The sequence below is a fragment of the Geotrypetes seraphini genome, chromosome 13, assembly GCF_902459505.1.
Source record: "Geotrypetes seraphini chromosome 13, aGeoSer1.1, whole genome shotgun sequence".
Classification (NCBI taxonomy): Eukaryota; Metazoa; Chordata; class Amphibia; order Gymnophiona; family Dermophiidae; genus Geotrypetes; species Geotrypetes seraphini.
In genome coordinates this window covers 4,499,306-4,526,485 of record NC_047096.1, presented here as the reverse complement: position 1 = coordinate 4,526,485, position 27,180 = coordinate 4,499,306, and the positions used below count along the sequence as shown (strand labels likewise).

At 43.0% G+C, this 27,180-nt stretch overlaps 1 protein-coding gene across 1 annotated transcript in view; it reads right to left on the bottom strand.

The window, feature by feature from the left end:
- LOC117347550 (complement receptor type 1-like) overlaps window positions 1–27,180 on the bottom strand; it is a 131,080-nt gene that overhangs the window by 4,572 nt on the left and 99,328 nt on the right. The window contains exons 24-27 of the mRNA XM_033918638.1: window positions 25,298–25,342; window positions 23,458–23,496; window positions 16,581–16,616; window positions 13,726–13,798 (exon numbers count right to left, since the gene is read on the bottom strand). Coding sequence (XP_033774529.1) covers window positions 13,726–13,798; window positions 16,581–16,616; window positions 23,458–23,496; window positions 25,298–25,342 — 193 coding nt within the window. The remainder of the gene's footprint in view (window positions 1–13,725; window positions 13,799–16,580; window positions 16,617–23,457; window positions 23,497–25,297; window positions 25,343–27,180) is intronic.

The following is a 27,180-nucleotide window of genomic DNA, read 5'->3' as shown; positions in this document are numbered from 1 at the left end:
ATTGTTGATTGATTCCTCAATTTTATGAAGCCTCTGTTGATGCTTTTTTATGTTGTGAACTGCCCAATGACAAAAAAACCAAGTAAAAATTGTTCTAAAAAACATCAAAACCTGTTTGGCTTTCAGGTACCACCAGTACTTTTGTGAATATTAAGACATTTCTCAATCACTCTTGGGCAATAGGAGTTACAATGACTGACCACACACATTAATTGTACTAAAGCCAAGTCGGTCCTGGAGACCCCCCCCCCCCCATCAGTCAGGTTTTCAAGATATCTATAATGAATATACATTAAAGAGATTTGCATACAATGGAGGTCATATATGCAAATCAACCTCATGCATATTCATTGTGGATATCTTGAAAACCTGACGGGGAGGGGGGTGTCTCCAGGACCAATTTAGGAAACACTGTACTAAAACGTATCACAGCAAGATTTAATGCATTTAGAAGTTAGTTTAAACCAGTGTGGCAATCTCAAGGTGCATAAGAAAAATACTGCATGGCACACTATCCTTCTTCATGCCGGTGCTACATTTTCATGACTTCATATGGTCAAAAGAGCCACCAAAGCAGCACCGGAAGCTTCATATATGTGTGTGCATTGGGAACAAGGTATGATGCAAATAACTGGCTTGCTAATTTGGCTGCCAGAGTTCCTCCACTGGTTTTGCTTTTAATGCCCAATTACATCCAGGACTCAGTACAGACTTCCCCTTCTCACTCAGCTTATGAAAAACATAGGTAGAAAGACTCAAATGTTAATTTCAGGAGGTACAAGAAGAAACGATGCTGTATTTATGTACTGCACAATTAGGACCTGTCCATAACCTGCATGCTGCCCATTAATCCCATACTCCAGGGCTCATGTCACAGTTAGGAAGGCAAGGTACAGTAAATATAAAATCTCAGAAAAAGCTGCTTTAAGCAAGAGTAAGAGCCCCCATTGGAGTCTTATTAGAAGGTAAGGTCTGGATCTGAGTTATCACACAGTGACAGCTTTTCCGTGGCTCACCTGATTAGGTCTGAAGGAACAATGGTTGAGAAACACTGGTTTAAACAATGTTAAATCTTTCTGTATTTTCAAATCATCACATTTTAACCTATTTCATTATTAGTAAACAGCCCCTGAGCACTAAGAGGGAAATTCTGCATAGGATTCTGATTTCTGCAGCCACCTAAGAAGCGGCTGAAAATCACACACCAGCATCCTATACAGACCGAATCGCTTCTGACCCTGCCCGATTCTCTAACAAGTGCCCATGTCACAGACGCCGGTTAGAGAATCTAGCCTGATCCCTTCCCATTAGCTGATCACAGCAAAGGAATCCCACTGTGGCAATCAGCTGAGTGACTGCAGCAGGGAACCCCCAACCCCCCCCTCCTTGAATTCAGCTGGCAGGAGGGATGACCAATCCTTCCCACCACCACCCCCGAACCCCCTCCCTCAAAGGCCACAACAGGAGGAATGCCTACTCCCTTCTGCCGGAACTCCCAAAATAACCCCACCCGCGATAGGCAGGAGGGAAGCTCACTCCCTCCTTCCAGCGGCCCCCCCCCCCCACAAACCCATGACCCCACTCGCAGACCCAATCCCCCCCAGTACCTTCTGTAGTTCAGCTGGCCAGAGGAATGCCTGCTCCCTCTGGCCGCCAGGCCCCCTTCTTCACAATGGTGGGCCTTCCTGGTGCATCCTGGGATGCACTGGGGAGGGATCTAAGTCCCTGATTGGCCCAGGCACCTAAGGCCCCTCCAATGGGAGAGGCTTTAGTCTCTGGCCAATCTGAGTCTTAGGCCACTCAGTGCATCCTACAATGCACTGGGAATGAGGCCTAAGACTCCGGTTGGTCCAGGTGCCTGTGAGGGGCCTTAGGCGCCTGGGCCAATTAGGGCTTTAGGCCCCTCCCCAGTGTATCTCATTGTGAAGAGGCAGGCCTGCTGGCCAGAGGAGTAGACATCCCTCTGGCTGGCTAAACTACAGAAGGTACTGGGGGAGTGTTGGGGGGAGGGAGGGCCTGCTGGAAAGGAATGGGCATCCTTCCTGCCTATTGCAGGTGGAGTGGGGGGGGGAGGGTATTTGGTGGGTTCCAGAAAAAGGGAGCTGGCATACCTCCTGCTGTGAGACTTAAAGGGGGGATTTGGGAGTGGCAGTGGGAGGGATTGGGCATCCCTCCTGCTGAAGACAGTGTTGGGGGCTTTGGGGATGGTAAGGGGGGAGTGGTAATCCCTCCTGCTGGCTGGCTTGCGGCAGGGAGATTTTCTTGCGGCGATCAGCTTAGTGGCCATGTGTAGTTGAAATGTAGGCAATGTAGGCCAGCATTTTAATGGCCTGCATTTCAGGCGCCTTTTGCGGCCCTGCTCAGGGCCGCTTAAGTGCCTCCCTGCACCTGCGACAGAGGCTTATAGTGTAGGCAGCCTATCTCTGGGGTTTTTATTTGTTTTTAGAAAATGTGCATCCCAATTGGCTGGTTAGACAGCTGCAAGATGCCATTGTTTACCACTGCCTACAATTGGGTCGCTGTTTGTAGAATTTGCCTCTGTCCTCATAAATTGCTTAGTACAGGGTTGACTCACTGACGAATAGGTACCACAGCAACTCCAACACGTTATGCAGAAAATAAGCATGTTCCTAAAATTTTTTTTAAAAAGCTTAAATTTTGAGACGTTATTTAGAATCAAACTCTATAAATGGTGCCGAAAAAAGTCATGTTAACTACTATTCTATAAATGGCGCTCAAAATTAAATGTTATTCTGTAAATGGAACCTAGCACCACCTAACTTTAGCCATAAGGATTTACACCAACAGATCCTTGGTGTAAATCCTCATGCCTAATTTAGGCAATAATCGCCACCCCCCTCTCCCCCCCATAGCCACACCTCCTTTTGGGAGTCACATATAATTTTAAGTTAATCCCAATTAGCACTGAATTGATTAGGGTCCAACTATCAGTCCTAATTGATTCATTATTCAATTAAGTAGCAAATTCAAATTTGGTGTGTAGCTTTCAACAAGTTAATTTAATTAATGGGCAGACTGGATGGAGAGATTCGCGAAGTACCATAAATTTCTAAGAATTATGCCTATAACAGGGAAGGCTGTGGATATCCTAAACATGGTTTGTAAGCTGTAATAAAACCACCTGTATCCTTCAGGAAAAGGCAATACAAAATGAGAAAATTAAACAGACCATCCAGCTGTCAAAAAAGCTATTTAGCAGCCAAGAAAAGTACTCTACAGCAGAACATTTAGAAGCAGAATTTTGCAAAGCTACACAAAGAGATTATACACTGAACTGTACTTGAAAGTGTGATGACGCTACGGACAGAAAAAAAGATTAATAGTGCTATCTGCCCTGGTTACTACATTCTTTCAATTAACATCAATCCCAGCAGCTCAGCACTTGCAAAATCTGATCTAGTACAGTTGAAAAAAAAACAACAACTCACCAAGAGAGGAGACTCAAAAAGCAAGTAATACTTCAAGGCACCCAATGCATTTTTAGGGAATTCAAATTTCCATCATTTGTGAAGAACATGAAAGCAACGTGTTGTGGTCATCTCCATTTTTCACAAAATCATAGGAAAAATTATCTTGCATTTCCCACATTTGAGGCCTATTTCATTCCAGCCAAAGCAGCAGTGGTGTTTGTTTAAACAATTTTATAATGGGCCAAAAGAGACGCTATGGTTTAGAGGGAAACTTGTTATGCTGTCATGATCAGCACTTCACATGTGCTTTATAACACCAACTTATTTTAAGTGGTTAGATCACTGGGCTTAAATCTTCAATTTATATACGTAATAAAATTGTAACATATCTGTAACTCTGGTCAAGCAAATCAGCAATTTTAGACCAGTTGTTACTAAACGCTGTATATAAATTGAAGATTTAAGAAGAAATAGAAACATAGAAACATAGAAAATGACGGCAGAAAAGGGCTATAGCCCACCAAGTCTGCCCATTGCAATTAGCCTCCCCCCAGAGTTCTAAGAGTTCATTCCCTTAGAGATCCCACATGAGTATCCCATTTCTTCTTAAAATCAGTCACGCTGCTGGCCTCAATCACCTGCAGTGGGAGTCCATTCCAACGCTCCACCACTCTCTCGGTGAAAAAGTACTTCCTGGAGTCGCTATGAAATTTCCCTCCTCTGATTTTCAGCGGATGCCCTCTGGTTGTTGAGGGTCCCATGAGACAGAAGATATTATCTTCTGACTCGATACGTCCCGTGATGTATTTGTACGTTTCAATCATGTCTCCCCGTTCTCTTCTTTCTTCAAGTGAGTACAGCCACAATTTTTTTAGTCTTTCTTCGTACGTGAGATCCTTGAGCCCCAGGACCATCCTGGTCGCCATTCGCTTTACTGACTCGATCCTCAGTATGTCCTTACGGTAGTGTGGTCTCCAGAACTGAACACAGTACTCCAAGTGAGGCCTCACCATGGATCTGTACAACGGCATCATGACTTCAGGTCTCCTGCTGACAAATCCTCTACGGATACAACCTATCATCTGTCTTGCCCTGGAGGAAGCCTTCTCCACTTGATTGGCAGCCTTCATGTCCTCACTAATAATCACCCCTAGATCGCGTTCTGCCTTGGTCTCAACTAAGGTCTCACCATTCAGTACATAATTTTTGTGCGGATTTTTCTTTCCCAGGTGCATCACCTTGCATTTTTTAGCATTGAAGCTTAGCTGCCAAGTAGTTGACCATCTTTCCAGCAGTCATAGATCGTGTGTCATATTATCAGGTAATAAGCTTTTGCCTATTATGTTGCAAAGTTTGGCGTCGTCAGCGAATAGTGCTACCCTTCCTTTAAGTCCTTGTGTCATATCTCTTATGAATAAATTGAATAGAATTGGGCCCAGAACCGAGCCCTAAAAATTGAATGCAAGCCGTGAATACAAAGTTTCGGCATATGCTGATGACATTCTGCTTCATTTGAGGAATCCTGAATCTACCATTCCTCATTTACTGGATCTGATTGAAAGATTTGGAAAATTTTCAGGATATAAAATAAATTGGAGTAAATCAGAAATTCTTCCATTAAATATACATTGTCAAAAAGGATTGTTTGATCGGTTCCCTTTTCTATGGAAAGAAGAGGGTATAAAATATCTAGGAATATGGATCTATAAGACACTGGAAGAAACGATGAAAGTAAATGAAAAATCTTTATTGCTGAAGGTCACTGAATTGTGTGAGCAATGGAACCCACTACATTTGTCTTGGTGGGGGAGAATCCAAATTATCAAAATGATGGATCCTGCCTGTGGTTTGTTACCAAATGGGTATGTTGCCAATTTACTTTCAGGGGTCATTTTATAAGAAATTGAACACTATCCTTATTAGGTTTGTTTGGATGGGCAAAACTGCTAGAATTGCTTTAGTATCTTTGCAAAAACCAATTGTGGAGGGAGCGGTAAATTTTCCAAATTTCTATAGATATCATCAGGCCTATATTCTGCGTCAGAGTATGTATTGGATCCTGCCTGATCTCATGGAGCATTATCCTGAATGGCTAATTTTGGAATGGAAAATCATGTCCCCAATGCATCTGTCACATGTTTTGGATATTAAACTACCCAACTATGCTAAGGATAATAATATTATATTGGATACTTGGAAGACTTTAAGATACGTTAATAAGATTACTGAAATTCCTATAGAACAGTCTTTGTGTCAATCCCTGTGGTTGAACTCCAAGATACAAATAGGCGGCTTTAAAATTGCCTGGAAGGAATGGATGCAGGCAGGCATAAGAACATTTGAAGATGTTATTTTAAAAAGGAAAATTGCTTGACTTTTCACAGTTGCAACAAGTTTTTGATATTTCAAAATCTCAATTCTATAGATGGTTGCAACTGAAGCAGGCTATTCAGAAAGGGTTCCCTGATTGGCATAATTTTAAAAATGATTATAGCTTGCAATTCCTTTGCTTTCAGGCAGATATGCTTGGACACCAAGCTGCCAGGTGGTATAAATTGATATCTGAACTCGTGCATAAGAAATCCAAAAATGCTCTTAGAGACATTTGGAGTGTCGAGATTAAACAGTACATTTCTGTATCTCGATGGCTACAGATTTGGTCTTGGAGGTTGAGATGTACAGCGTCGGCATCTATGAAACAAACTTGGTTCTTTTTGTTACATCATTCTTTTTGGACCCCGGTTAGATGAATAAGTTAGATAATTCAAGGTCTAATAGATGCTGGCACTGTCATCTGGACATGGGAACATTGGATCACTTACTGTTTTATTGCCCTATGATTCAAATTTTTAGGAAGTCGATTTGGGGACATATAAATAATATTTTAGAAGTTGTGATCCCTTTGACCTATGAAGTTGTGATTTGTGGCACACTGTTATATGTAAAAAATCCCCTAGATAAATATAAAAGAAAACTTTTTTTAATTATGAAGGGAACTGCGATACAATTAATCACAAGAAATTGGAAAAATTGGGATCGACTTAATTTCACATTTTGGTGGGCAAACTTATGCTTAATCTATAAATTTGAGAAAATGAATGCTGATCTGACTGGGAATACAAAAAATTTCAAATTAATATGGGGGCCCATTGACGTCTTTTGTAGAATTATTATAGTTTAAATTTATTTTACGTATTACTTTACATATTCAAGGCAAGGGAGGGGGAGGGAATAAAAGGATTTAAATGAAATATCATCTTTCTTAAAGATTTGGGAGGGGGTGAAGGTTTTGTTTACTATTTTTATGATTTCAAAATGATTGTTATATAGGCAGGATATATTTGGTATATGATACTTATACTTCTAAGAACTAATGGATAATTTGATTGATAATAGGGGGTAGGGAGGGATATCACTTTGTTAATGTCATGTAAGATTATTAAGTGTTGTTTATTGTACAAACTGTTTTCTTTACTGTTTTCACTTATTGGAAGTGTTAAAATGAATAAAGAATTACAGAATAAAAATTGATAAAAAATTAAATATACCAGAACCTATGAGGAAGCACAGCAGCTGTAAAACTCTATAATATCTGTGTTTGTTACACAATAGAGTGCCGCTTGTGATGGTTTTTGGTGTAAAGAGACAAGTTTGTACTTTATTAAGCATGATATTTCAATAAGTTGTTTGTCTTCGTAATAAAGCACAGTTACTTACCGTAACAGGTGTTATCCAGGGACAGCAGGCAGATATTCTTAACACATGGGTGACGTCACCGACGGAGCCCTCGGTACGGACCTTTTTAACTAGAAGTTTCTAGTTGGCCGCACCGCGCGTGCGCGAGTGCCTTCCCGCCCGACGGAGGAGTGCGTGGTCCCCAGTTAGGATAAGCCAGCTAAGAAGCCAACCCGGGGAGGTGGGTGGGACTTAAGAATATCTGCCTGCTGTCCCTGGATAACACCTGTTACGGTAAGTAACTGTGCTTTATCCCAGGACAAGCAGGCAGCATATTCTTAACACATGGGTGACCTCCAAGCTAACAAAGAGGGAGGGGGGATGGTTGGCCATTAGGAAAATAAATTTTGTAACACAGATTGGCCGAAGTGTCCATCCCGTCTGGAGAATGCATCCAGACAGTAGTGAGTAGTGAACGTGTGAACTGAGGACCAAGTGGCCGCCTTGCAGATTTCCTCGATGGGCGTGGAGTGGAGGAAAGCCACGGAAGCAGCCATAGCTCGGACTCTGTGGGCCGTGACAGTTCCTTCCAGTGAGAGACCGGCCCGAGCGTAGCAGAAAGCAATACAGGCAGCAAGCCAATTTGAAAGTGTCCGTTTGGAGACAGGACGACCCAAACGGTTGGGGTCGAAAGACAAAAAGAGCTGAGGGGCTGTTCGGTGAGCTCTGGTACGATCAAGATAGTAAGCAAGGGCACGCTTACAATCCAGCGTGTGCAACGCCTGTTCCCCAGGATGCGAGTGAGGCTTAGGGAAGAAGACGGGCAGCACAATGGACTGGTTGAGGTGAAAAGCTGAGACCACCTTGGGAAGGAATTTAGGGTGGGTACGCAAAACAACCTTGTCATGGTGAAAAACAGTGAAAGGTGGGTCGGCAACCAGTGCATGTAGTTCGCTAACCCTCCTGGCAGAGGTGATGGCAATTAGGAAAAGCACCTTCCAGGTTAGAAGCCTGAGAGAAGTTGTGGCAAGAGGCTCAAACGGAGGTTTCATAAGAGCTGAGAGAACCACATTCAGGTCCCAGACGACAGGAGGAGGCTTGAGAGGCGGTTTGATGTTGAAGAGGCCTCTCATGAATCTGGAAACCAGAGGATGAGCCGTGAGAGGTTTTCCGAAAATAGGCTCATGGAACGCAGTGATGGCGCTGAGGTGGACTCTGATGGAGGTAGTTTTGAGGCCAGCGTTGGACAGAGAGAGCAAATATTCCAAGACAGTTTCCACCGCTAAGGAGGTGGGTTCCTGATGATGCCGGAGACACCAGGAGGAAAATCTGGTCCACTTCTGATGGTAACATTGGAGAGTGGCCGGTTTCCTGGACGCGTCCAAAATGAGGCGGACCGGTTGAGATAGGTTCTCCGGAGAGGTCAGCCCGAGAGAAACCAAGCTGTCAGGTGGAGCGAAGACAGATTGGGATGTAGCAGAGACTGATGCTGTTGCGTAAGTAGAGTAGGAAACACAGGAAGAGGAATGGGCTCCCTGGAGCTGAGTTGGAGCAGGAGGGAGAACCAGTGTTGGCGAGGCCACCGAGGTGCGATGAGAATCATGGTGGCGTTGTCCTTGCGGAGTTTGGACAAAGTCCGCAACATCAGAGGAAGTGGAGGGAAGGCATACAGGAACCGATCCCTCCAATCGAGCAGGAATGCATCCGGGGCCAGACGGTGAGGAGAGAAGAGTCTGGAGCAGAATAGGGGCAGCTGATGATTGTGAGGAGCTGCAAAGAGGTCCACCTGCGGAGTGCCCCATCGAGCAAAGACGGAGAGCAGAGTCGGGGGGTCCAACGTCCACTCGTGGGGTTGAAGGATGCGACTGAGATTGTCGGCCAGAGAGTTCTGTTCGCCCTGGATATAGACCGCCCTGAGAAAGAGATTGCGGTCCGTGGCCCAGGTCCAGATGCGCAGAGCCTCCAAACAGAGGGGGCGAGATCCGGTGCCGCCTTGCTTGTTTATGTAGGACATGGCGACTTGATTGTCCGTGCAGAGGAGGAGGACTTGAGGGCAGAGGAGATGTTGGAACGCCTTGAGGGCGTAGAACATGGCTCTGAGTTCCAGGAAATTGATGTGATGACGACGCTCCTGTGGGGTCCAAAGTCCCTGGGTGCGTAGATCTCCTAGGTGAGCTCCCCACGCATAGGGGGACGCATCCGTGGTGATGATCATAGAGTGAGGGGGTAGATGAAAAAGTAGACCCCTGGAAAGATTTGAGGAGTTCAACCACCATTGGAGAGATTGCTGAAGAGATGATGTCACAGAGATGGGATGAGAAAGAAGATCCGTAGTCTGTGACCACTGGTTGGCGAGAGTCCACTGAGGCGTGCGAAGGTGGAGACGTGCCAGAGGAAGGACATGCACCGTCGAGGCCATGTGACCCAGGAGGACCATCATCTGTCGGGCAGGAATGGAGGGATGCATGAGCACCTGACGACAGAGGTGGAGCAGGGTCCGCTGACGATCGGAGGGGAGAAAAGCCCTCATTAGTGTGGTGTCCAGAACTGCTCCAATGAATTGAAGTCGCTGGGTGGGAAGCAGATGCGACTTGGGGTAGTTGATCTCGAACCCCAGGAGGTGGAGGAGAGAGATGGTGTGATGAGTAGCCTGTAGCACAAGTTGAGACGTAGGTGCTTTCACCAACCAATCGTCCAAATAGGGGAACACCTGGAGGTTGTGAGACCTGAGGAAGGCCGCTACCACTATAAGGCACTTGGTGAAGACCCTGGGTGAGGAAGCGAGGCCGAATGGTAGCACCTTGTACTGATAGTGATGGTGCAGTACCTGGAACCGCAGGTAGCGGCGAGAATTTTGATTGATGGAGATGTGAGTGTAGGCCTCTTTGAGGTCCAGGGAACATAGCCAGTCGTGTTGAGAAAGAAGAGGGTAGAGCGTGGCAAGGGAGAGCATTCTGAACTTCTCCTTGACCAGACACTTGTTGAGGTCCCTGAGATCGAGAATGGGACGGAGGTCTCCCGTCTTTTTGGGTACCAGGAAGTAGCGGGAGTAGAATCCCTGCCCCCTTTGATCTGGAGGTACTTCTTCGATGGCATTGAGAAGGAGGAGGGATTGAACCTCCCTCAGGAGGAGGGGGGTTTGAGATGAGTTTGAAGCAGACTCTACGGGAAGGTTGTCCGGAGGTAGAGTCTGGAAGTTGAGAGAGTAGCCGTGGCGGATGATGTTGAGGACCCACTGGTCCGATGTAATGATTTCCCAACGGCTGGAGAAAATGGTGAGACGACCTCCGATGGGTTGTGGAAGAGGTAGCAAGGGTGGATGACTGGCTATGCCCTGGAGAGAAGAGTCAAAAGGGCTGAGTTTGTTTAGTAGGCTGAGGAGGCTTAGAGGGTTGAGAGGCCTGAGATCGAGCCTGAGCGTGATGTTGCTGTTGACGGGGCCGCCTAGATTGCTGGGGAGGCGGATTGAGTGGCCTGGCTGAGAACCTCCGTTGATAAGATGTTTGTGGCCGATAAGGTCGGGTAGGCGGTGCCTTCTTTTTCGGCTTGATCAGGGTGTCCCACCTGGTCTCATGGGCAGAGAGTTTCTGGGTGGTGGAATCCAGTGACTCTCCAAAAAGCTCATCCCCGAGACAGGGGGCGTTGGCCAGACGGTCCTGGTGGTTGATGTCCAGGTCGGAGACTCTGAGCCAGGCCAAGCGACGCATGGCTACAGCCATGGCAGAGGCCCGAGAGGTGAGCTCGAAGGAGTCGTATATCGAGCGGACCATATACTTGCGCATTTGGAGAAGGCCAGAGATGTGCTGTTGGAATAGCGGGACCTTGCGCTCAGGTAGGTACTTCTGGAGGGCAGACAGCTGTTGGACCAAGTGTTTGAGATAGAAGGAAAAATGGAAGGAATAGTTGTTTGCCCTGTTGGCAAGCATGGCATTTTGGTAAAGCCTCTTGCCAAACTTGTCCATGGTCTTACCTTCTCTGCCAGGAGGGGTAGAGGCATAGACACTGGAGCCCTGAGTCTTTTTTAAGGTGGATTCCACCAGAAGGGACTCATGGGGCAATTGAGATTTGTCGAATCCAGGAATAGGGATGACACGGTAAAGGTTGTCCAGTTTACGGGGAGCTCCCGGTACCGTGAGGGGATTTTCCAAGTTTTTGTAGAATGTCTCCCGTAGGATGTCATGCACGGGAAGCTTGAGGAACTCCTTAGGAGGTTGCTCAAAGTCTAAGGCTTCTAAAAAGGCTTGGGACTTTTTGGAGTCAGATTCCAGGGGAAGGGACAGAGCAGCAGACATTTCCCTCAGAAATTTAGAAAAAGAGGACTGTTCAGGTTTAGAGGTGGCATCAGGTGCCGATGGTTCCTCATCAGATGAGGAGGGATCCTCCTCGGTACCGAGAGGAGTCTCCTCCCATAAATCAGGATCCCTGACCTCTGGTGCATGTCGGGACACCGGGGTGGAGGGCGCGGTGTGGCGAGTCTTGGACAAAGATTTACCAGAGCGCACCGAAACGGTACCAGGGGAGGACGATCGGCGTCGTTCTCGGTCCCGAGAAGAGTGCCGTACTGCCTGGTGCCGAGGAGGATCCACTGTGGGTTGAGAATGAACCACTGGATCATCATGAAGTTGTTGGGCCGAAAGGATCGGCATCGAGGTGTTTACCGGTACCGAAGGAGTGGACACCGGGGGCTCGGTGCGGGGCTCGGGCCGGTCTGGTACCGGAAGGAGCGGTGCCAGGATAGAGGGTAGCAGTTGTTCAAGTTGTTTCTTCAACTGCTCCTGAAGCTGAGTTTGTAGAATGGCCAGAGATACGGTCATCTAGGGGTGGCATCGGAACCGCTTTCTTTTTCTTCGGTTCCTTGGATGCCGCTCCACGCCCCGGCGATGAGGAGGCCGATGACGAGGCACTCACCGATATCGGGGCGGAGCGTTTACGGGACCGGTGCGATGCCGGTAGGGACGGTGTCGCCACCGTAGCAGGAGGGCGCTCGAGGGAAGAGGAAGGCTTCTTAGCCGGCTTACCTGGCGCCAGTGGCGCCGATGCGGGGTCGGTCGGTGTCGAGCTTGACGGTGCCGATTTTTGCGGTACCGCCGTTGAAGGTGAGGAATCCATCGCCGACTCGGTGCCGAAGAGAAGGGTTTGCTGGATTCTTCGGTTTTTAAGAGTTCGTTTTTGCAAAGTGGCACAGCGGGTGCAGGAGTCCGCCCGATGCTCCGGACCCAGGCACTGCAAACACCAATTGTGTGGGTCAGATACGGAGATCGGGCGTGCACACCGCTGGCACTTCTTAAAACCGACCTGCGGGGGCATGAAGGGGAAGATAGCCTCCGCAAAATCGAAGTCCGAGGCCTGTATAATGGCAACAGGCCCCGCCGGGGCAAAAACGAAAGAAACAGGAAAAAATCAAAGTTTTTTGTTTTTTTTTTTTGCAATTCAAATAAAAAGGAAACCCGAAGGTAGAGGGAGAAAAATTTAGAACAAAAGCGCGAGCGGGAAGGCAAAAAGTGATTTCAACGGCCGTTGAAAAAATACACGCGTCTTCTTCGCTCCGCGGAAACGAAGAAACTGGGGACCACGCACTCCTCCGTCGGGCGGGAAGGCACTCGCGCACGCGCAGTGCGGCCAACTAGAAACTTCTAGTTAAAAAGGTCCGTACCGAGGGCTCCGTCGGTGACGTCACCCATGTGTTAAGAATATGCTGCCTGCTTGTCCTGGGATAATCATGACTATTATGTTACCAGCAGGCAGCATCATAAACATGGTACCAGTAGCCTATAAGGCCTAGGCACCATGCCACCCAGAAGGCAGCATAAGGATGAATATCATCAAATCGATATGGTAGCCCACAAGACCTGGAAGCCTCTAAGCAGCATAAAAGGAAGGTCTCAGCATGCAGCCTGAAACATATCTAGCCTTATGCGGCTTAAAAGGAAAGTTGTCAATACACACAAGGAAGCTAGACTAGCTCAGTGCCATTGGAGATAGATACCACAGGTAGCCCACTGCAGCAATACTTGTGTGGGATCTATGTGATGTGAGCTTTAAGCCCAAAGTTAAGGGCAATGAGACAAACTTAGAGCATCTAAAAGTCTCCCTAGGAATTCTACCACAAGTCCACAGAATGATGCTATTTACTAACTGAAACTGCTCCAAACTGGGACAAAGACTCCAGGAGAAGGGTTTACACTGCTGTCACATTTAAGGCAAAATTAGCAAATGTAGCTGAGTACCATTGGCTAACGAAAAGGCAGGGAAAACACATGAAGCCTACAGTATGGGAATGGTGCAGGTAAGCCATCTCACTGAACTGCCAGTGCCATAACTGGAATAGATCGACACACACACACACAAGTGCTAAGCTCAGGCCAAGTAATATTAGCATCTAGTGTGCCTTCACCTTTCCTGCTCAGAAAAGCAGTTATCCTAGCAAATACTTTGTTCTGGGAATCTGCACCTAACAAATTGCTTAATATTTTCTCTAATCTGTTTAATAAATACAGTGAAGATAATAGCAAAATGTAGAATAGACAGTTTCTGGCATATAAACCTGAAAGGCTTATGCAACACACAAAAAAGTAATGATCAATAGGCAGCACAAGAATAAGAAAGTGTTTCAGCTCACCCTTCATTTTTTTTTTTGCAAACATAACAAACTGCACCAAGAACAACAAGGCAAAAGAGACCACCAAGGATTCCTAGAAGAAAAAGAAAGAGAGTTATTCAGGATATTATACCTCTGAAAACATCAAAAAAACAGAAAAGAAATTAGCTTGAGAACAATAAATTATATATATACCGTATTTTCACATAGATAACGCGCACCCGTGTAAAACGCGCACACGGGTATAGCGCGCAAAAAACACATATTTATGTACATAAATTTTTATATACTGCGCACACCCGTATACCGTGCATGCTGCCTGACTCTTCTTTCGCCCGCCCCGACTCTCCTCTGGAGACCCCGACTCTGTTTTCGCCCGCCCCGACTCTCCTTTCCTCCTTGAAGTCCTGTCCCTACCCTGAAAGCCTGATGCCCCCCCCCGACGTCCGATTCACCCCCCCGCAGGACCGCTCGCACCCCCACCCCGAAGGACCGCTCGCACGCACCCGCACCCCCACCCTGAAGGACCGCTCGCACCCCCACCCCGAAGGAGCGCTCGCACTCCCACCCCGAAGGACCGCTCGCACCCCTACCCGAAGAACCGCTCGCACCCCCACAGCCTCACCCCCCTCCCCCATGGAGAAGCAGTCTACCTTGTTTCCAGATGCCAGCGAGCCCAGCTGTTTTCTCTGCCGGCGGTCCCGCCCCTTCTCTGAGCCCTGCTGCGCTGCTTTTTCTTCCGGCGGTCCCACCTTTTCTCTGACATCAGAGAAAGGGCGGGACCGCCTGAAGAGGAAGCAGCGCAGCACAGGGCTCTGAGAAGGGGCAGGACCACCGGCAGAGGAAGCAGCTGGGCTGGCATCCGGAAACAAGGTAGACAGCTTCTCCATGGGGGAGGGGGGGGGGAGGCTGTGGGGGTGCGAGCGGTCCTTCGGGTGGGGGTGCGAGCGGTCCTTCGGGGTGGGAGTGCGAGCGCTTCTTCCGGGTGATGAATCGGGCTTCGGGGGGGGGGGGGGGAACTATGTAAAAAAAATTTTGTACAACGCGCTCACGCGTATAACGCGCAAGGGTATGCGCGGTTTATAAAAACCACGTATAACGCGCGCATTATATGCGAGAAAATACGGTGTGTATATATATATATATATATATACCAACCCATCAATAAAAACAGGAGCTATCAAATAATAATGTATCTAGTACATCTGTATACAGTTTTCGGTTTCTCACTTTTTCTTTTACACCACTCAGAAATTTGATTGAGCGGTATAAGAAATTTTAATAAAACTTGAAACTTATCCTAAAGCTCAGAACTTGAAATACTTTGAAGATGTAGCAGAAAGAATCAAAGTATCATTTACATTCATTTCTAGATCATTTATAATAATAACAGGACCGTGAAGTTCTATGTGGTTTACAATGGTTAAAAGAAGTTACAAATTAAGTAGAATTAACAAGGTTAGAAGCTAGTTATTAACATAGCTAGAGATCAGTTATTGTGAGTTGCCTAAATACTTCAGGTGTTTCCTAAATTCCCTGAGCAATTGTTCCAGATCTTTGCCTCATAATAAGAACATAAGAAGTTGCCTCCGCTGAGGCAGACCAGAGGTCCATCTTGCCCAGCGGTCTGCTCCCGCGGCGGCCCATCAGGCCTAATTGCCTGAACAGTGAGAGCCGCTTGATGTGAGAGATGTTGGTGTTTTTTAAATTTACATTCTTTAACCGGTGGGGAAACAAAATTCGAGTGTGAGCTTCTCTTATGTCTGTTGTTTGAGAAAGAGAAGAGGTCAGTTATATATTTAGGGGCTAAACCGAATAGTGCCTTAAAGCAAAAGCATCCAAACTTAAACTTCACGCGTGCCTCCATCGGTAGCCAATGTAGAAGTGCCCAGCTGTTTCTTCATCCTATTTGGACTTCTATAGGAACTGGCCTCTTCCAAAGTTACCTAGCACTTTTCCCCACCATTGCGATGACTCTCCTCTTCCTAGAAACCAAGATCCATAACTCCTTCTGGAATGTGGTCTTATGCACCAGGGCCTGATTCAATAAAGTGCCTAACTTGTAGACGCTGGTCTGGGTGGTTTGTCAATCAACCATTAGGCATCCTTTACAGAATCACGCCTAGCGGTGCTTCAGAGTTCTTAGGCATTGCTAGGCATCACTGAAGCAGGCACTGGTATATTAGGCAAAGTCTTAGCTGGCCTAATTTACTAGTTCTTAACTTGCATGCCTAGAGTTGCTCTGCCTCCTAACCAACCTACTTTTCAGGTAGGCGTCATTAGGCATCAGAGGGCGCCTTGACTTAGGCGTCACTAGGCACCATGTGGATATCTGTGTGCAACCTTAATTAGTAAATTGGTTTTTAATGGTGAAGACAATTACCGTGAGTTATTTCCCATCAGTGAACTGTACCAATCTGGAGAAGTGCTAAAGAAAAGTTAATTGGCAGGGAATTTAGACTCCTTGAACAACAAAAGAAAAAAACCCCATTTAGGATAGCAGCGGTAGAAATCCATTTAGCAAATAAGTTAAAACTTTTATAATTGTAATCTATGAATACTTGGCTTTACACCCTTTCCCCTTTTTGTTCAATCCAGCTCTAGTAATTCAACAGCCTCCCATTTATACAATCTTCTCTTTCCCTCACAGGAACTCAACCCAAATGTCTACTGTTCCTTCCCCCTTTTCTTCTATCTGTGCTGCTATGAGATATACTAGTCTGTTCTAGCAGTGATCGCTAATTACGCTAACGTTTCTGAAATTACATACTGTTAAGGAGCAAAGAGATGAATGGTATGGATAATAAAAAACAGGACTGAAAAAGTACCAACGGTACTGACACAATGACTACATGCATTATTTTCAAATTACTTACCACCAATAAGAGCTGAATTCGATCCAGATGTGTTATCTGTTAGAGAGGGAAGGGAAAGAAAATCATATTTAGGATTTATGTTTAAAAAGTTTAGAAAAACTTAGTTGCAACATAAATTCGGCCTTGATAAAAAACAAAGTTATAAATGGTTGCAACTGAAGCAGGCTGTTCAGGCGGGGTTCCCTGAATGGAAAACTTTTAATAATCAATATAGTTTAGAATTCTAATGCTTTCAGGCAGACTTCCTGGGGCACCAGGCCGCACGGTGGTACACATTAATATCTGGATATATGAATAAAAAACCAAAAACTGGACTCAAGAGATATTTGGAGCATTGAGATTAAGCATCAAATTACTGCATCTCAATGGCCACGAATTTGGTCTTGGAGGATGAAATGCACAATGTCTGCATCTATGAGGCAAACGTGGTTTTTCCTGTTGCATAGAGCATTCTGGACCCCTGTTCCTTTACAAAAATTGGATTGCTCTAAGTCTAATAGATGTTGGCATTGTCATCTCGATGCGGGGACTTTAGACCATCTATTGTTTTATTGTCCATTTATTATGGCTTTTTGGAAGTCGATTTGGGGCCAAATAAATTGTTTGTTAGAGAATCATGTGGCATTGTCGTATATGACAGTTTTATTTGGCATCTCTATGAGAGCCAAGAGCCAAATATCTTCCAATAATAACAAACTTTTAATGATTCTGACAGGAGTTGCCATTCAAAAAATAACGCATAATTGGAAAAATTGGAATAGACTGAATTATAGTTTTTGGTGGAGATCAGTGTGTCACATATATAAAATGGAAAGAACATTTGCTATTCAAAAAGGATATTTTAATAAATTTAAGGATATGTGGGAGCCATTAATAAATTATTGTAATGAATAGATATAATTTTTCCCTGATTAACATAAATGAAAAAATGGGGAGGGGGTGGGGTTTTGGATTTCAATATTGGGTATGAAGGTGTGGAAGAATTTATTATATCTATTATTTAATATTATTATGATGGTAGGGGAGGGGATAAATTTTATTTATTGATAATATTTGTGGAATTTCAAGTGATTTATTAGTCAATTTGTCATTACTTTCTGTGCACTTGATGTTAAACATAAAATGAATAAAGAATTTAAAATAAAAATAAAAAGTTTAGAAAAACTTAATTCTGTTTCTTTCTCTCCCCCTCCCCTTTCTTTCTTTCTTTCTCCCTTGTCTTTCTCCAAAGAAGGTAGCACTGTTATTTGGCCATTGGAGGAACAGAAGCCTGTTTAGTTCCAGGAAGCATGAAGCTCTGTGTCCTTCTTTCTCACTCCCTGCCCCCCCCCAGCCACTGTCTTTCTTTCTCTCTCCCTGCCCCCTCCCCTAGCCATCACCGTCAACGATTTCTCCCTGCTTACCCAACGCTACAAAAGTGAGGCGCATGCAGCCACTGCACAAGCGCTGGGGCCCACAAGCCTCCTCCCCTGTCAATTCTGACGTTGGAGAGAAAGTTCTGGGCCAGCCAGGCAGCGATTGGCTGGCCCGGAACTTCCTCTCCGATGTCAGAACTGACGTCGGGTGAGGAGGCTTGTGGGTCCAGCGCTTGTGCAGTGGCTGCACGCGCCTGGCTTTTGCAGCAACGGGGAAGCAGGGAAAACTCAAAAGCAAAGCAAATCTATCGCGGAGCCCGGGATGGGCTCTGCGATCGAGTCGCATTGCCCTTGCGATCTACTGGTCGATCGCAATCAACCTCTTGGGCACACCTGGTGTAGAGCCAGTATACATAAAAATATTAGTCACTTTTTTATAGCAAGCAAAATACAAATACTTGGCACTCTAATACAAGGAGAGATTCTCTAATGATATAGGCTTTTCTAGACTTCTTTTTATATGATCAGGAACCTTCGGTCCATTTATTAACTTCAAAAATTCTAAACCATCTTTTCCCCTATCAGAATAAGACTCGGAAGAATATAAATTTTTATAAAAATTTAGAAATTGACTTAAAATATTTCCAGTTTGAGAATGTGTATCTTCTTTCTCATCTCTAATTGCAATAATTTTTGTCCTTCTTTTCTTTGCTTTAAGATAATTTGCTAATAATCTTCCCACCTTATTTGAGTTTCCATAATACAAAGTTTGTTGAGAAAACAAATCTTTCCTTGCCAGTTTCAAAGAAATTTCATTATATTTACCTTTTGCTTTTAAAGGAGCCCTCATTTTTCAATCAATTTAGATTCTAGATTTTAAATTTCTTTTTCAAAATTAGAAAATTGTTTTTGAGTTGTTTTCTAATGTATGCTGCATATGAAATAATCTGACCTCTCATGGTAGCCTTAAAGGCATCCCATAATATTTCAATGGAAATTTCTTCTGAGGTATTAATTTGAAAAATTTCATTCATCTTTAACTGAAATTCTTCAAGGAAATTTGAGTCCGCAATCAATGTATTTTCGAATCTCCATACAGATCTACTATTATCTTGTTCTGCGAATTTAAATTCCACCCACACACCACCATGATCAGACAAAATAATCAACAAATCACACTATATGGTTAAGCTCCAAGATTCAAATTGGCGGATTTAAGGTCATCTGGAAGCATTGGATGATAGCAGGTATACAGATTTTAGGTGATGTTATTTCAAATGGTAAACTGCTTGATTTTTCACAGCTGCAACATAAATATGGTCTTAATAAATCACAAAGCTTTAGATGGTTGCAACTGAAGCAGGCCATTCAGGTAGGGTTCCCTTAATGGAAAAATCTTAGTACGCAATATAGTTTGGAATTTTTATGCTTTCAGGTGGACTTCCTGGGACATCAGGCCGCATAGTGGTATAAATTGATAAACGGATTTGTAAATAAAAAGCCTAAAACTGGTCTTAGGGATATTTGGAGCATTGAGATTAAGCATCAAATTTCTGCGTCTCAATGGCTATGAATTTGGTCTTGGAGGATGAGTTCTACAGTGTCCGCATCTATGAGACAAACTTGTTTTTTTCTTTTACATAGAGCATTTTGGACCCCAGTTAGATTACAGAAGTTAAATAGCTCTAAGTCTAATAGATGCTGGCATTGTAATCTTGAGATAGGGACTCTAGATCAGTGGTTCTCAACCCTGTCCTGGAGGACCACCAGGCCAGTCGGGTTTTCAGGATAATCCTAATGAATATGCATGGAGCATATTTGCATGCCTGTCACTTCCATTATATGCAAATCTCTCTCGTGCATATTCATTAGGGCTAGCCTGAAAACCTGAATGGCCTGGTGGTCCTCCAGGATAGGGTTGGGAACCACTGCTCTAGATCATTTGTTATACTACTGTCCCTTTATCTTGGCCTTTTGGAAATCAATTTGGGGTCAAATAAATTGTTTATTGGAAAATTCCGTGGCATTATTGTATGATAAGATTCTATTTGGTATGTTAATGAGAACAAAGAGCCAAATTTCATCCAAAAACAATAAGCTTTTATTGATTATGACAGGAGTCACCATACAACAAATTACAAGTAACTGGAAGAATTGGAATAGAATCAACTATGATTTCTGGTGGAATTCATTGTGTCACATTTATAAAATGGAAAGAACAATAGCTATACAAAAAGGAAATTATAATAAATTTAATGAGATCTGGAAGCCATTAAATAGATACCATTTTCCATTACAAGTTGTCACAACCCTAGCCCTAAAGCTCGGCTTGTGCCAGGAAAGGCTATGCCTAAACCTAGCCTGGCTGTAAAAAGGGCCAACCAGTGTGACAGAGCAAATCACAATAGGAAGGTAGGCTCTGAGTTACCTCTTAAAACTCAGCTTACAAATCCCTGGGGAGGTGAGGACTATGAGTGGAACAGCATAGATCAGCCCCAGAACCATTCCTCTGACTCAGCTAACTCCCAGCTGCAGGACTTGATTAGAAGTCCTGTGAGAACTAAGCAGAAGCTGCAGGCTGCCCTGCCCCCTCTTAGAACAATGCTCTTGAGGCTGCACTGAGGAGGAAGCAGGCAGTCTGCCCTGGGTCAGCCCAGGAAGGGGGTTTACAGGACTGCTCTCCTGAACCTCACCACTTGCAGGATGTTGAGATGGTGGATACAGCCCCTGTCTCTGAAGCCAACCAGCTAGCTGAACCAGAGCCCATGGACTGCATGGAAACTGTCATGAATACAGAAGCTTACTCCATGGAAGAAAGCTAAGTACTATTACTGGGTTTTTTGTTGTACTTAAGCTGACAATCTTTTGGGCTTCTTTCAGTAGAACCTGTTTGCACCTGTGGGAAGCCAGGGAGCAGTGCTGAGCTCACTGCAAGGTGCCTGGAACTGAAAACCTTTTGCCAGGTTTATTTTTGGCTGGACTGTTTGGTTTATGTTTTGTTTTTTTTTGAAAGTAAGAAAAGCTTCAATTTTGAAGGTGTGCCTGGGATAGTAATTTATTGGGGAAGATTCCACATAATATCCTTGGCTGGGATTGTGGGGCCATTTGTGGCATTCTGTTTTATACAGAGTTTAATTAGTGGATTCGGCTACTCCCCTCCCCCACCAACTACTGTTAAGTTGGTTGGGACCAAGCCTGCTTCTATCTAGGCTTGGGCACAGCACTGTCTTTATTTAAAAGAAGTGATATAGCTTGTTACTGCCTGTTTGCCAAAGGCAGAACTATTAGGATTGAACTCTTATACTTACCTGTGATACCTGTAAGAAAGGTGTGAGTTGTTTGTTTTTTTTCAACTCAGTTTTATTTTTCCATGTTTTCTTGGTTGATGAAAAGAATGGACTGAACCCTGTTCAGGATTGATAACCACAATAAAGTGGGGCTTTATTTTCACTTAAAACTGACTGTTTTGACCTGTTTTGTGCTTCTTTATTGCACTGAGGAACCAGCAGGACTTCCAGCCTTCTCTGGAAGCACGTCAGACGCAGGCTGTTCTGAGCGCTGACCGGAGCCAAGCATATACACGGGCACCGGCAACGCCACAAAGTACAATGACAAATATGGGGATAGGTTAAATTTTATTAATTTTTTTAGATTAATAGGAAAGAATATTTGTACGATTTAGTTGATTGAATTAGTTAAGACAGGGGGAGGGAAGGGACTAAACTTTATGTATTAATGTTATAAAAGAAAGAAATTCAAGTGATGTATTCAAGTTCAAATGTTTAATTATTTTTTCACTTGTAAGATGGAAAAATGAATAAAGACTTAAAAACAAAACAAAACACAAAACCAAGGAGAAACTCTGCTCTGCTTTCTTTAAGGGAGCTTCTACAGGAATTATTTCAGAAAAGCTCAGTTTTATGATCTTTCATCTTTGCTTCCATGGTTTAATCAAGCTTGTACAAGACATGTAATTACAGTGAGACTTCTGAACTTCAGAACATACAGTATCCAAATGAAAGAATTAACCAATCATAACCTTTTAATGAGGATACTTCAACCCGATGTGTCTCTACGTTTTCATTAAATGCTTAAGTTATTTAAAAACAGTTTCTGGCTTTCATATGGATTTATCTTAAAAATAGCATTGCTCTAGGACAGGTTGAACATAACATAATAAGCAACATTTTTATTCCACCATCACCACCTACTTTCTACAGTTCTACTTTTGAAGTCAGTCAGGTTTTTGAGGAAACAGACAGACATCATCAAGTATTACTCCTAGGGTAATTCTGTGCAGAAACATGGAAGATTCAATGCTTTTTTGCAAACTCTGCATTCATTTATCATTTTTAGTGTAGCATTCCTCCATTATAATTATCTGCCCCAAGTCTGAGACCCCCCACCTAGCATTCCTCCTGTACAGGCTAGGACCCCCATCCCCAAGCAATCTCTTCAGTCTAACTTGAAATCCTCCTCATTGTTCAGGGTTGAAATCCCCCAGCTTAATTTCTCTCCCTACCCATTCCCCAGCAAGATCCCCAATTCTCTCTCTGCCCCTCTCCTTCTCACACATCTCAGCACCTTTCTCTAGTACTTTCTTAAAACCTTCCTCCCTATCTCTCCCTTATTCCTGACTGCCTGTACATACACAAACCTAAAGCACATTCAAACTTCACCCAGCATACACCCCCCAACTCCAAGGCACTCACTCCTGCACAGCTGTCTCTCCACATTCTCATATCTTTTTCAACATCCTCCCTATATCTCAATCCCATATACACTCAGTTCAATTCCCAGTGTCTTCTGATCCTTCTGCGACATTCCTCCAGCACTAGCACTTCCCCCACATCTCAAATTTGACTTCTTCCCTCTACACCAAGACACAAACCCCTACTACTAGCCATCCTTCCTTGAGGCGCACATATCCAGTTTTCCGAACCCCACCCCACCCCAACTCTCCCTGCACATCTCTTGAGCTTACCCTTTTATCCTAACTCCTGTGTCACATTTGCAAGCCTCCCTCCACCCAAGTCTAAGCTACAAAAACTATTGACGAGGAAAAGACAGGCTATATCTTCCTCCACGGCTTGGAACCACCTACAGTAGATGAATTGTGCAGATCATCAGAGATTGCAAGATTTCAAATACTGAGTGTTAAACCAGCACTAGCAGCATTTAGGATGATTTTTTTTTTTTTTAACTGTGAACTGAATTATGAGGACCCCACAACCACCATCATTTTTATATTCTTGAAATCTGGAAAGATCTTGCTGTGTTACTTGCTTCATTATAAATCTAGTAATTCAGAATCAAAATACTAAAAAGTGACTCATGAAAGATATTTCTGAACAATGCAAGCAGCTTAAGATATAAAAATACATCTGGACAAAACAGAAGACCCAGGATCATGTGTTTCTTGGTGCTATTCCTTTTTTCAATTGATAACAGGGGTAGGGGGGAATAAACTATTGCTCTAATTTTCATATGAAATGTTTCATTTACAGAAAAAATATACTTACTTCCATCATCTACACCTGGAACAGGAGCAGTTGTTGAAGCTGTAGCTCAAACAAAGAACAAATTTGATATTATTTATTTGTGGTAAATTTTAAATGGTCTAATAATTTCATGTATCCTTTCTATGAAAAAGTGATGTCTTCCTTTTGTATTTTCAATGGGGAATGTCTTGGGAGTTAAAACTATTTAGTACATTTTAGGGGATATATTAGGAGTCAACTTGGGGAAGCAGTTAAGGTGCCTGGGGGAGGTTTGTAATTACCGACCTAAATGTTTGCTTACAAGTTCTTGGGTGAAAAGAGAGGATGGGTTTGGGGAGGGTATAGGGTATTTCTGGGTTTTAGAGCTTGGATGTATATGTTGGGGGAGGGAAGGGGGTTAGGTTTTTTTTTAAGGGGTTTTGGATGTGTAATGGCTCATAGTTGCTGATAGGGAAAATTGTAATACTGATTTATTTACCATGGCATCGTTTTGTTATGATGATACAATGAACTTAAAACTTTTTTCATTGAATGTCAACGGACTTAATCAGCAGATTAAAAGAAAGAAAATACTTACTTTTTAAAACAGCAAAAAGTGGATATATATTACATACATAAAACACACTTATCCGCTGCAGAATCAAAGAAATTAGAAGGAAGATGGGTGAAGTATTGTTTGTTTGCTCCAGCAGTGGGTAAAAAGGCTGGAGTGGCTATCCTAGTTCATAGGAAATGTTCTGCCGTATTCAATCAGATTTCTGCTGATCCCTTAGGCAGATGGGTGCATGTGGATATGAGTTTAGGGAATAATACATTAGCGCTATTTAACATCTATGTCCTTAATTCAAATTAAGCTGAATATTTCAAAAAATCTTCAACAGTTAGTATTACCACTGGCTGCTTCTAATGTAGTTGTGGTGGGGGACTTTAACGCTGTTATGGACCCAATGTTGGACAAAAAATCCAAAAAAATTCTAGTCATTAGGGTTAGACAACTTGGTACAATCCTGTGGTTTGAAGGATATATGGCGTATCCTTCATTTTAATGCTCGGGAGTTTTCCTTTTGCTCCCACATTCATAAATCATTTTCACATATAGATTATATTTTTGTTTCAAATCAATTAGTTCAGCAAGTAACAAAAGCCACCATAGATCCAATCATTTTGTCAAATTATGGTGGAGTTTGGATTGAATTTAAATTTGCTGAATAAGATATTTGTAGACCTGTGTGGAGATTTAATAATTCATTGCTTGCAGATTCAAACTGTCTTGAAGAGTTTCAATTAAAATTGAATGAATATTTCCAATTCAATGCATCAGAGGAATCACTCTAGAAACACCGTGGGATGCTTTTAAAGCTACCATGAGAGGGCAAATAATATCATATTCGGCGTATATTAGGAAAAAACTCAACAGGGAATTTCCTAATTTGGAACAAAGTATTAAGGATTTAGAGTCCAAATTGGCGGTGAAATGGGAACAAATTACTTTGCAGGCCATTTTAAGAGCAAAATATAGATATAATGAGATCTCCTCAAAATTGGCTAGGAAAGATTTGTTTTCTCAACACGCTCTGTAATATGGAATATTATTAGCTAATTACCTTAAACTAAAAAAAAGAAGAGTAAAAATTGTTGCGATTAAAGATGAGAAAGGGGAAACTCATTCTCAAATTGGAAATATTTTAAACAATGTAAGCAGCTTAAGATATGAAAATGCGTCTGGACAAAACAGAAAATCCAGGATCATGTGTTTCATGGTGCTATTCCTTTTTTCAACTGATAACAGGGGTAAGGGGGAATAAACTATTGCTTTAATTTTCATATGAAATGTTTCATTTACAGAAAAAAATATACTTACTTCCATCATCTACACCTGAAACAGGAGCAGTTGTTGAAGCTGTAGCTTAAACAAAGAGCAAATTTGATATTATTTATTTGTGGTAAATTTTAAATGGTCTAATAATTTCACATATTTTTTCTATGAAAAAGTGATGTCTTCGTTTTGTATTTTCAATGGGGAATGTCTTGGGAGTTAAAACTATTTAGTACATTTTAGGGGATATATTAGGGGTCAACTTGGGGAAGCAGTTAAGGTGCCGGGGGAAGGTCTGTAATTACCGGCCTAAATGTTTGCTTACAAGTTCTTGGGTGAAAAGAGAGGATGGGTTTGGGGAGAGTATAGGGTATTTCTGGGTTTTAGAGCTTGGATGTATATGTTGGGGGAGGGAGGGGGGTTAGGGTTTTTTTTAAGTGGTTTTGGATGTGTAATGGCTCATTGTTGCTGATAGGGAAAAATGTAATACTGATTTGCATTACATTACATTAGTGATTTCTATTCCGCCAATACCTTGCGGTTCAAGGTGGATTACATAAAAGTTTTCAGAGATTACATAAAAGTTTACAGGAATAGCAGAAGAGATATTATAAGAGTTACTTAAGAATTAACAAAGAGTTGTCGAGATCTTAAGGTGATAAATGTTGGGTAAATAGAGGCATTTTAGCATTAGTTGAGTAGTTAGAAGCATATTAGAGTATATTAAGGGTATAGAGTGGGTAGGTGGGGGTTTGGGTAGGAACTGGTCGTGTTAGATAGATTTTATGTATTTTTTGAAGAGTAGGGTTTTAGTATCTTTCTTGAAGGTTTTGTAGTCTGTGGTCGATGACAACAGAATGGTGATTTGTCTGTTCAGTTTAGCTGCTTTGGTGGCTATTAGGTTGTCATGTAGTTTTTTTCGTTTGACATTTTTGGATGGTGGGTATGTGAAAAGTGAGTGGGTTCTCCTATGCCTGCATGATTTATTTATCATGGCATCGTTTTGTTATGATAATACAATGAACTTAAAACTTTTTTCATTGAATGTCAACGGACTTAATCACCAGATTAAAAGGAATAAAATACTTACCTTTTTAAAACAGCAAAAGGTGGATATATATTACATACAGAAAACACACTTATCCACTGCAGAATCAAAGAAATTAGAAGGAGGATGGGTGAAGTATTGTTTTTTTGCTCCAGCAGTGGGTAAAAAGGCTGGAGTGGCTATCCTAGTTCATAGGAAATGTTCTGCTGTATTCAATCAGATTTCTGCTGATCCCTTAGGCAGATGGGTACATGTTGATATTAGTTTGGGGAATAATACATTGGCGCTATTCAACATCTATGCCCCTAATTCAAATCAAGCTGAATATTTCAAAAAATCTTCAACAGTTGGTATTAGCACTGGCTGCTTCTAATGTAGTTGTGGGGGACTTTAATGCTGTTATGGACCCAATGTTGGACAAAAAACCAAACAAAATTCTAGTCATTAGGGTTAGACAATTTGGTACAATCCTGTGGTTTGAAGGATATACGGCGTATCCTTCATTTTAATGCTCGGGAGTTTTCCTTTTGCTCCCACATTCATAAATCATTTTCACAAATAAATTATATTTTTGTTTCAGATTAATTAGTTCAGCAGGTACCAAAAGTCACCATAGATCCAATCATTTAGTCAGATCATGGTGGAGTATGGATTGAATTTAAATTTGCTGAACAAGATAGTAGTAGACCTGTGTGGATATTTAATAATACATTGCTTGCAGATTCAAACTGTCTTGAAGAATTTCAATTAAAAATGAATGAATATTTCCAATTCAATGCATCAGAGGAAATCACTCTAGAAACACTGTGGGATGCTTTTAAAGCTACCATGAGAGGGCAAATAATATCATATTCGGCGTATATTAGGAAAAAACTCAACA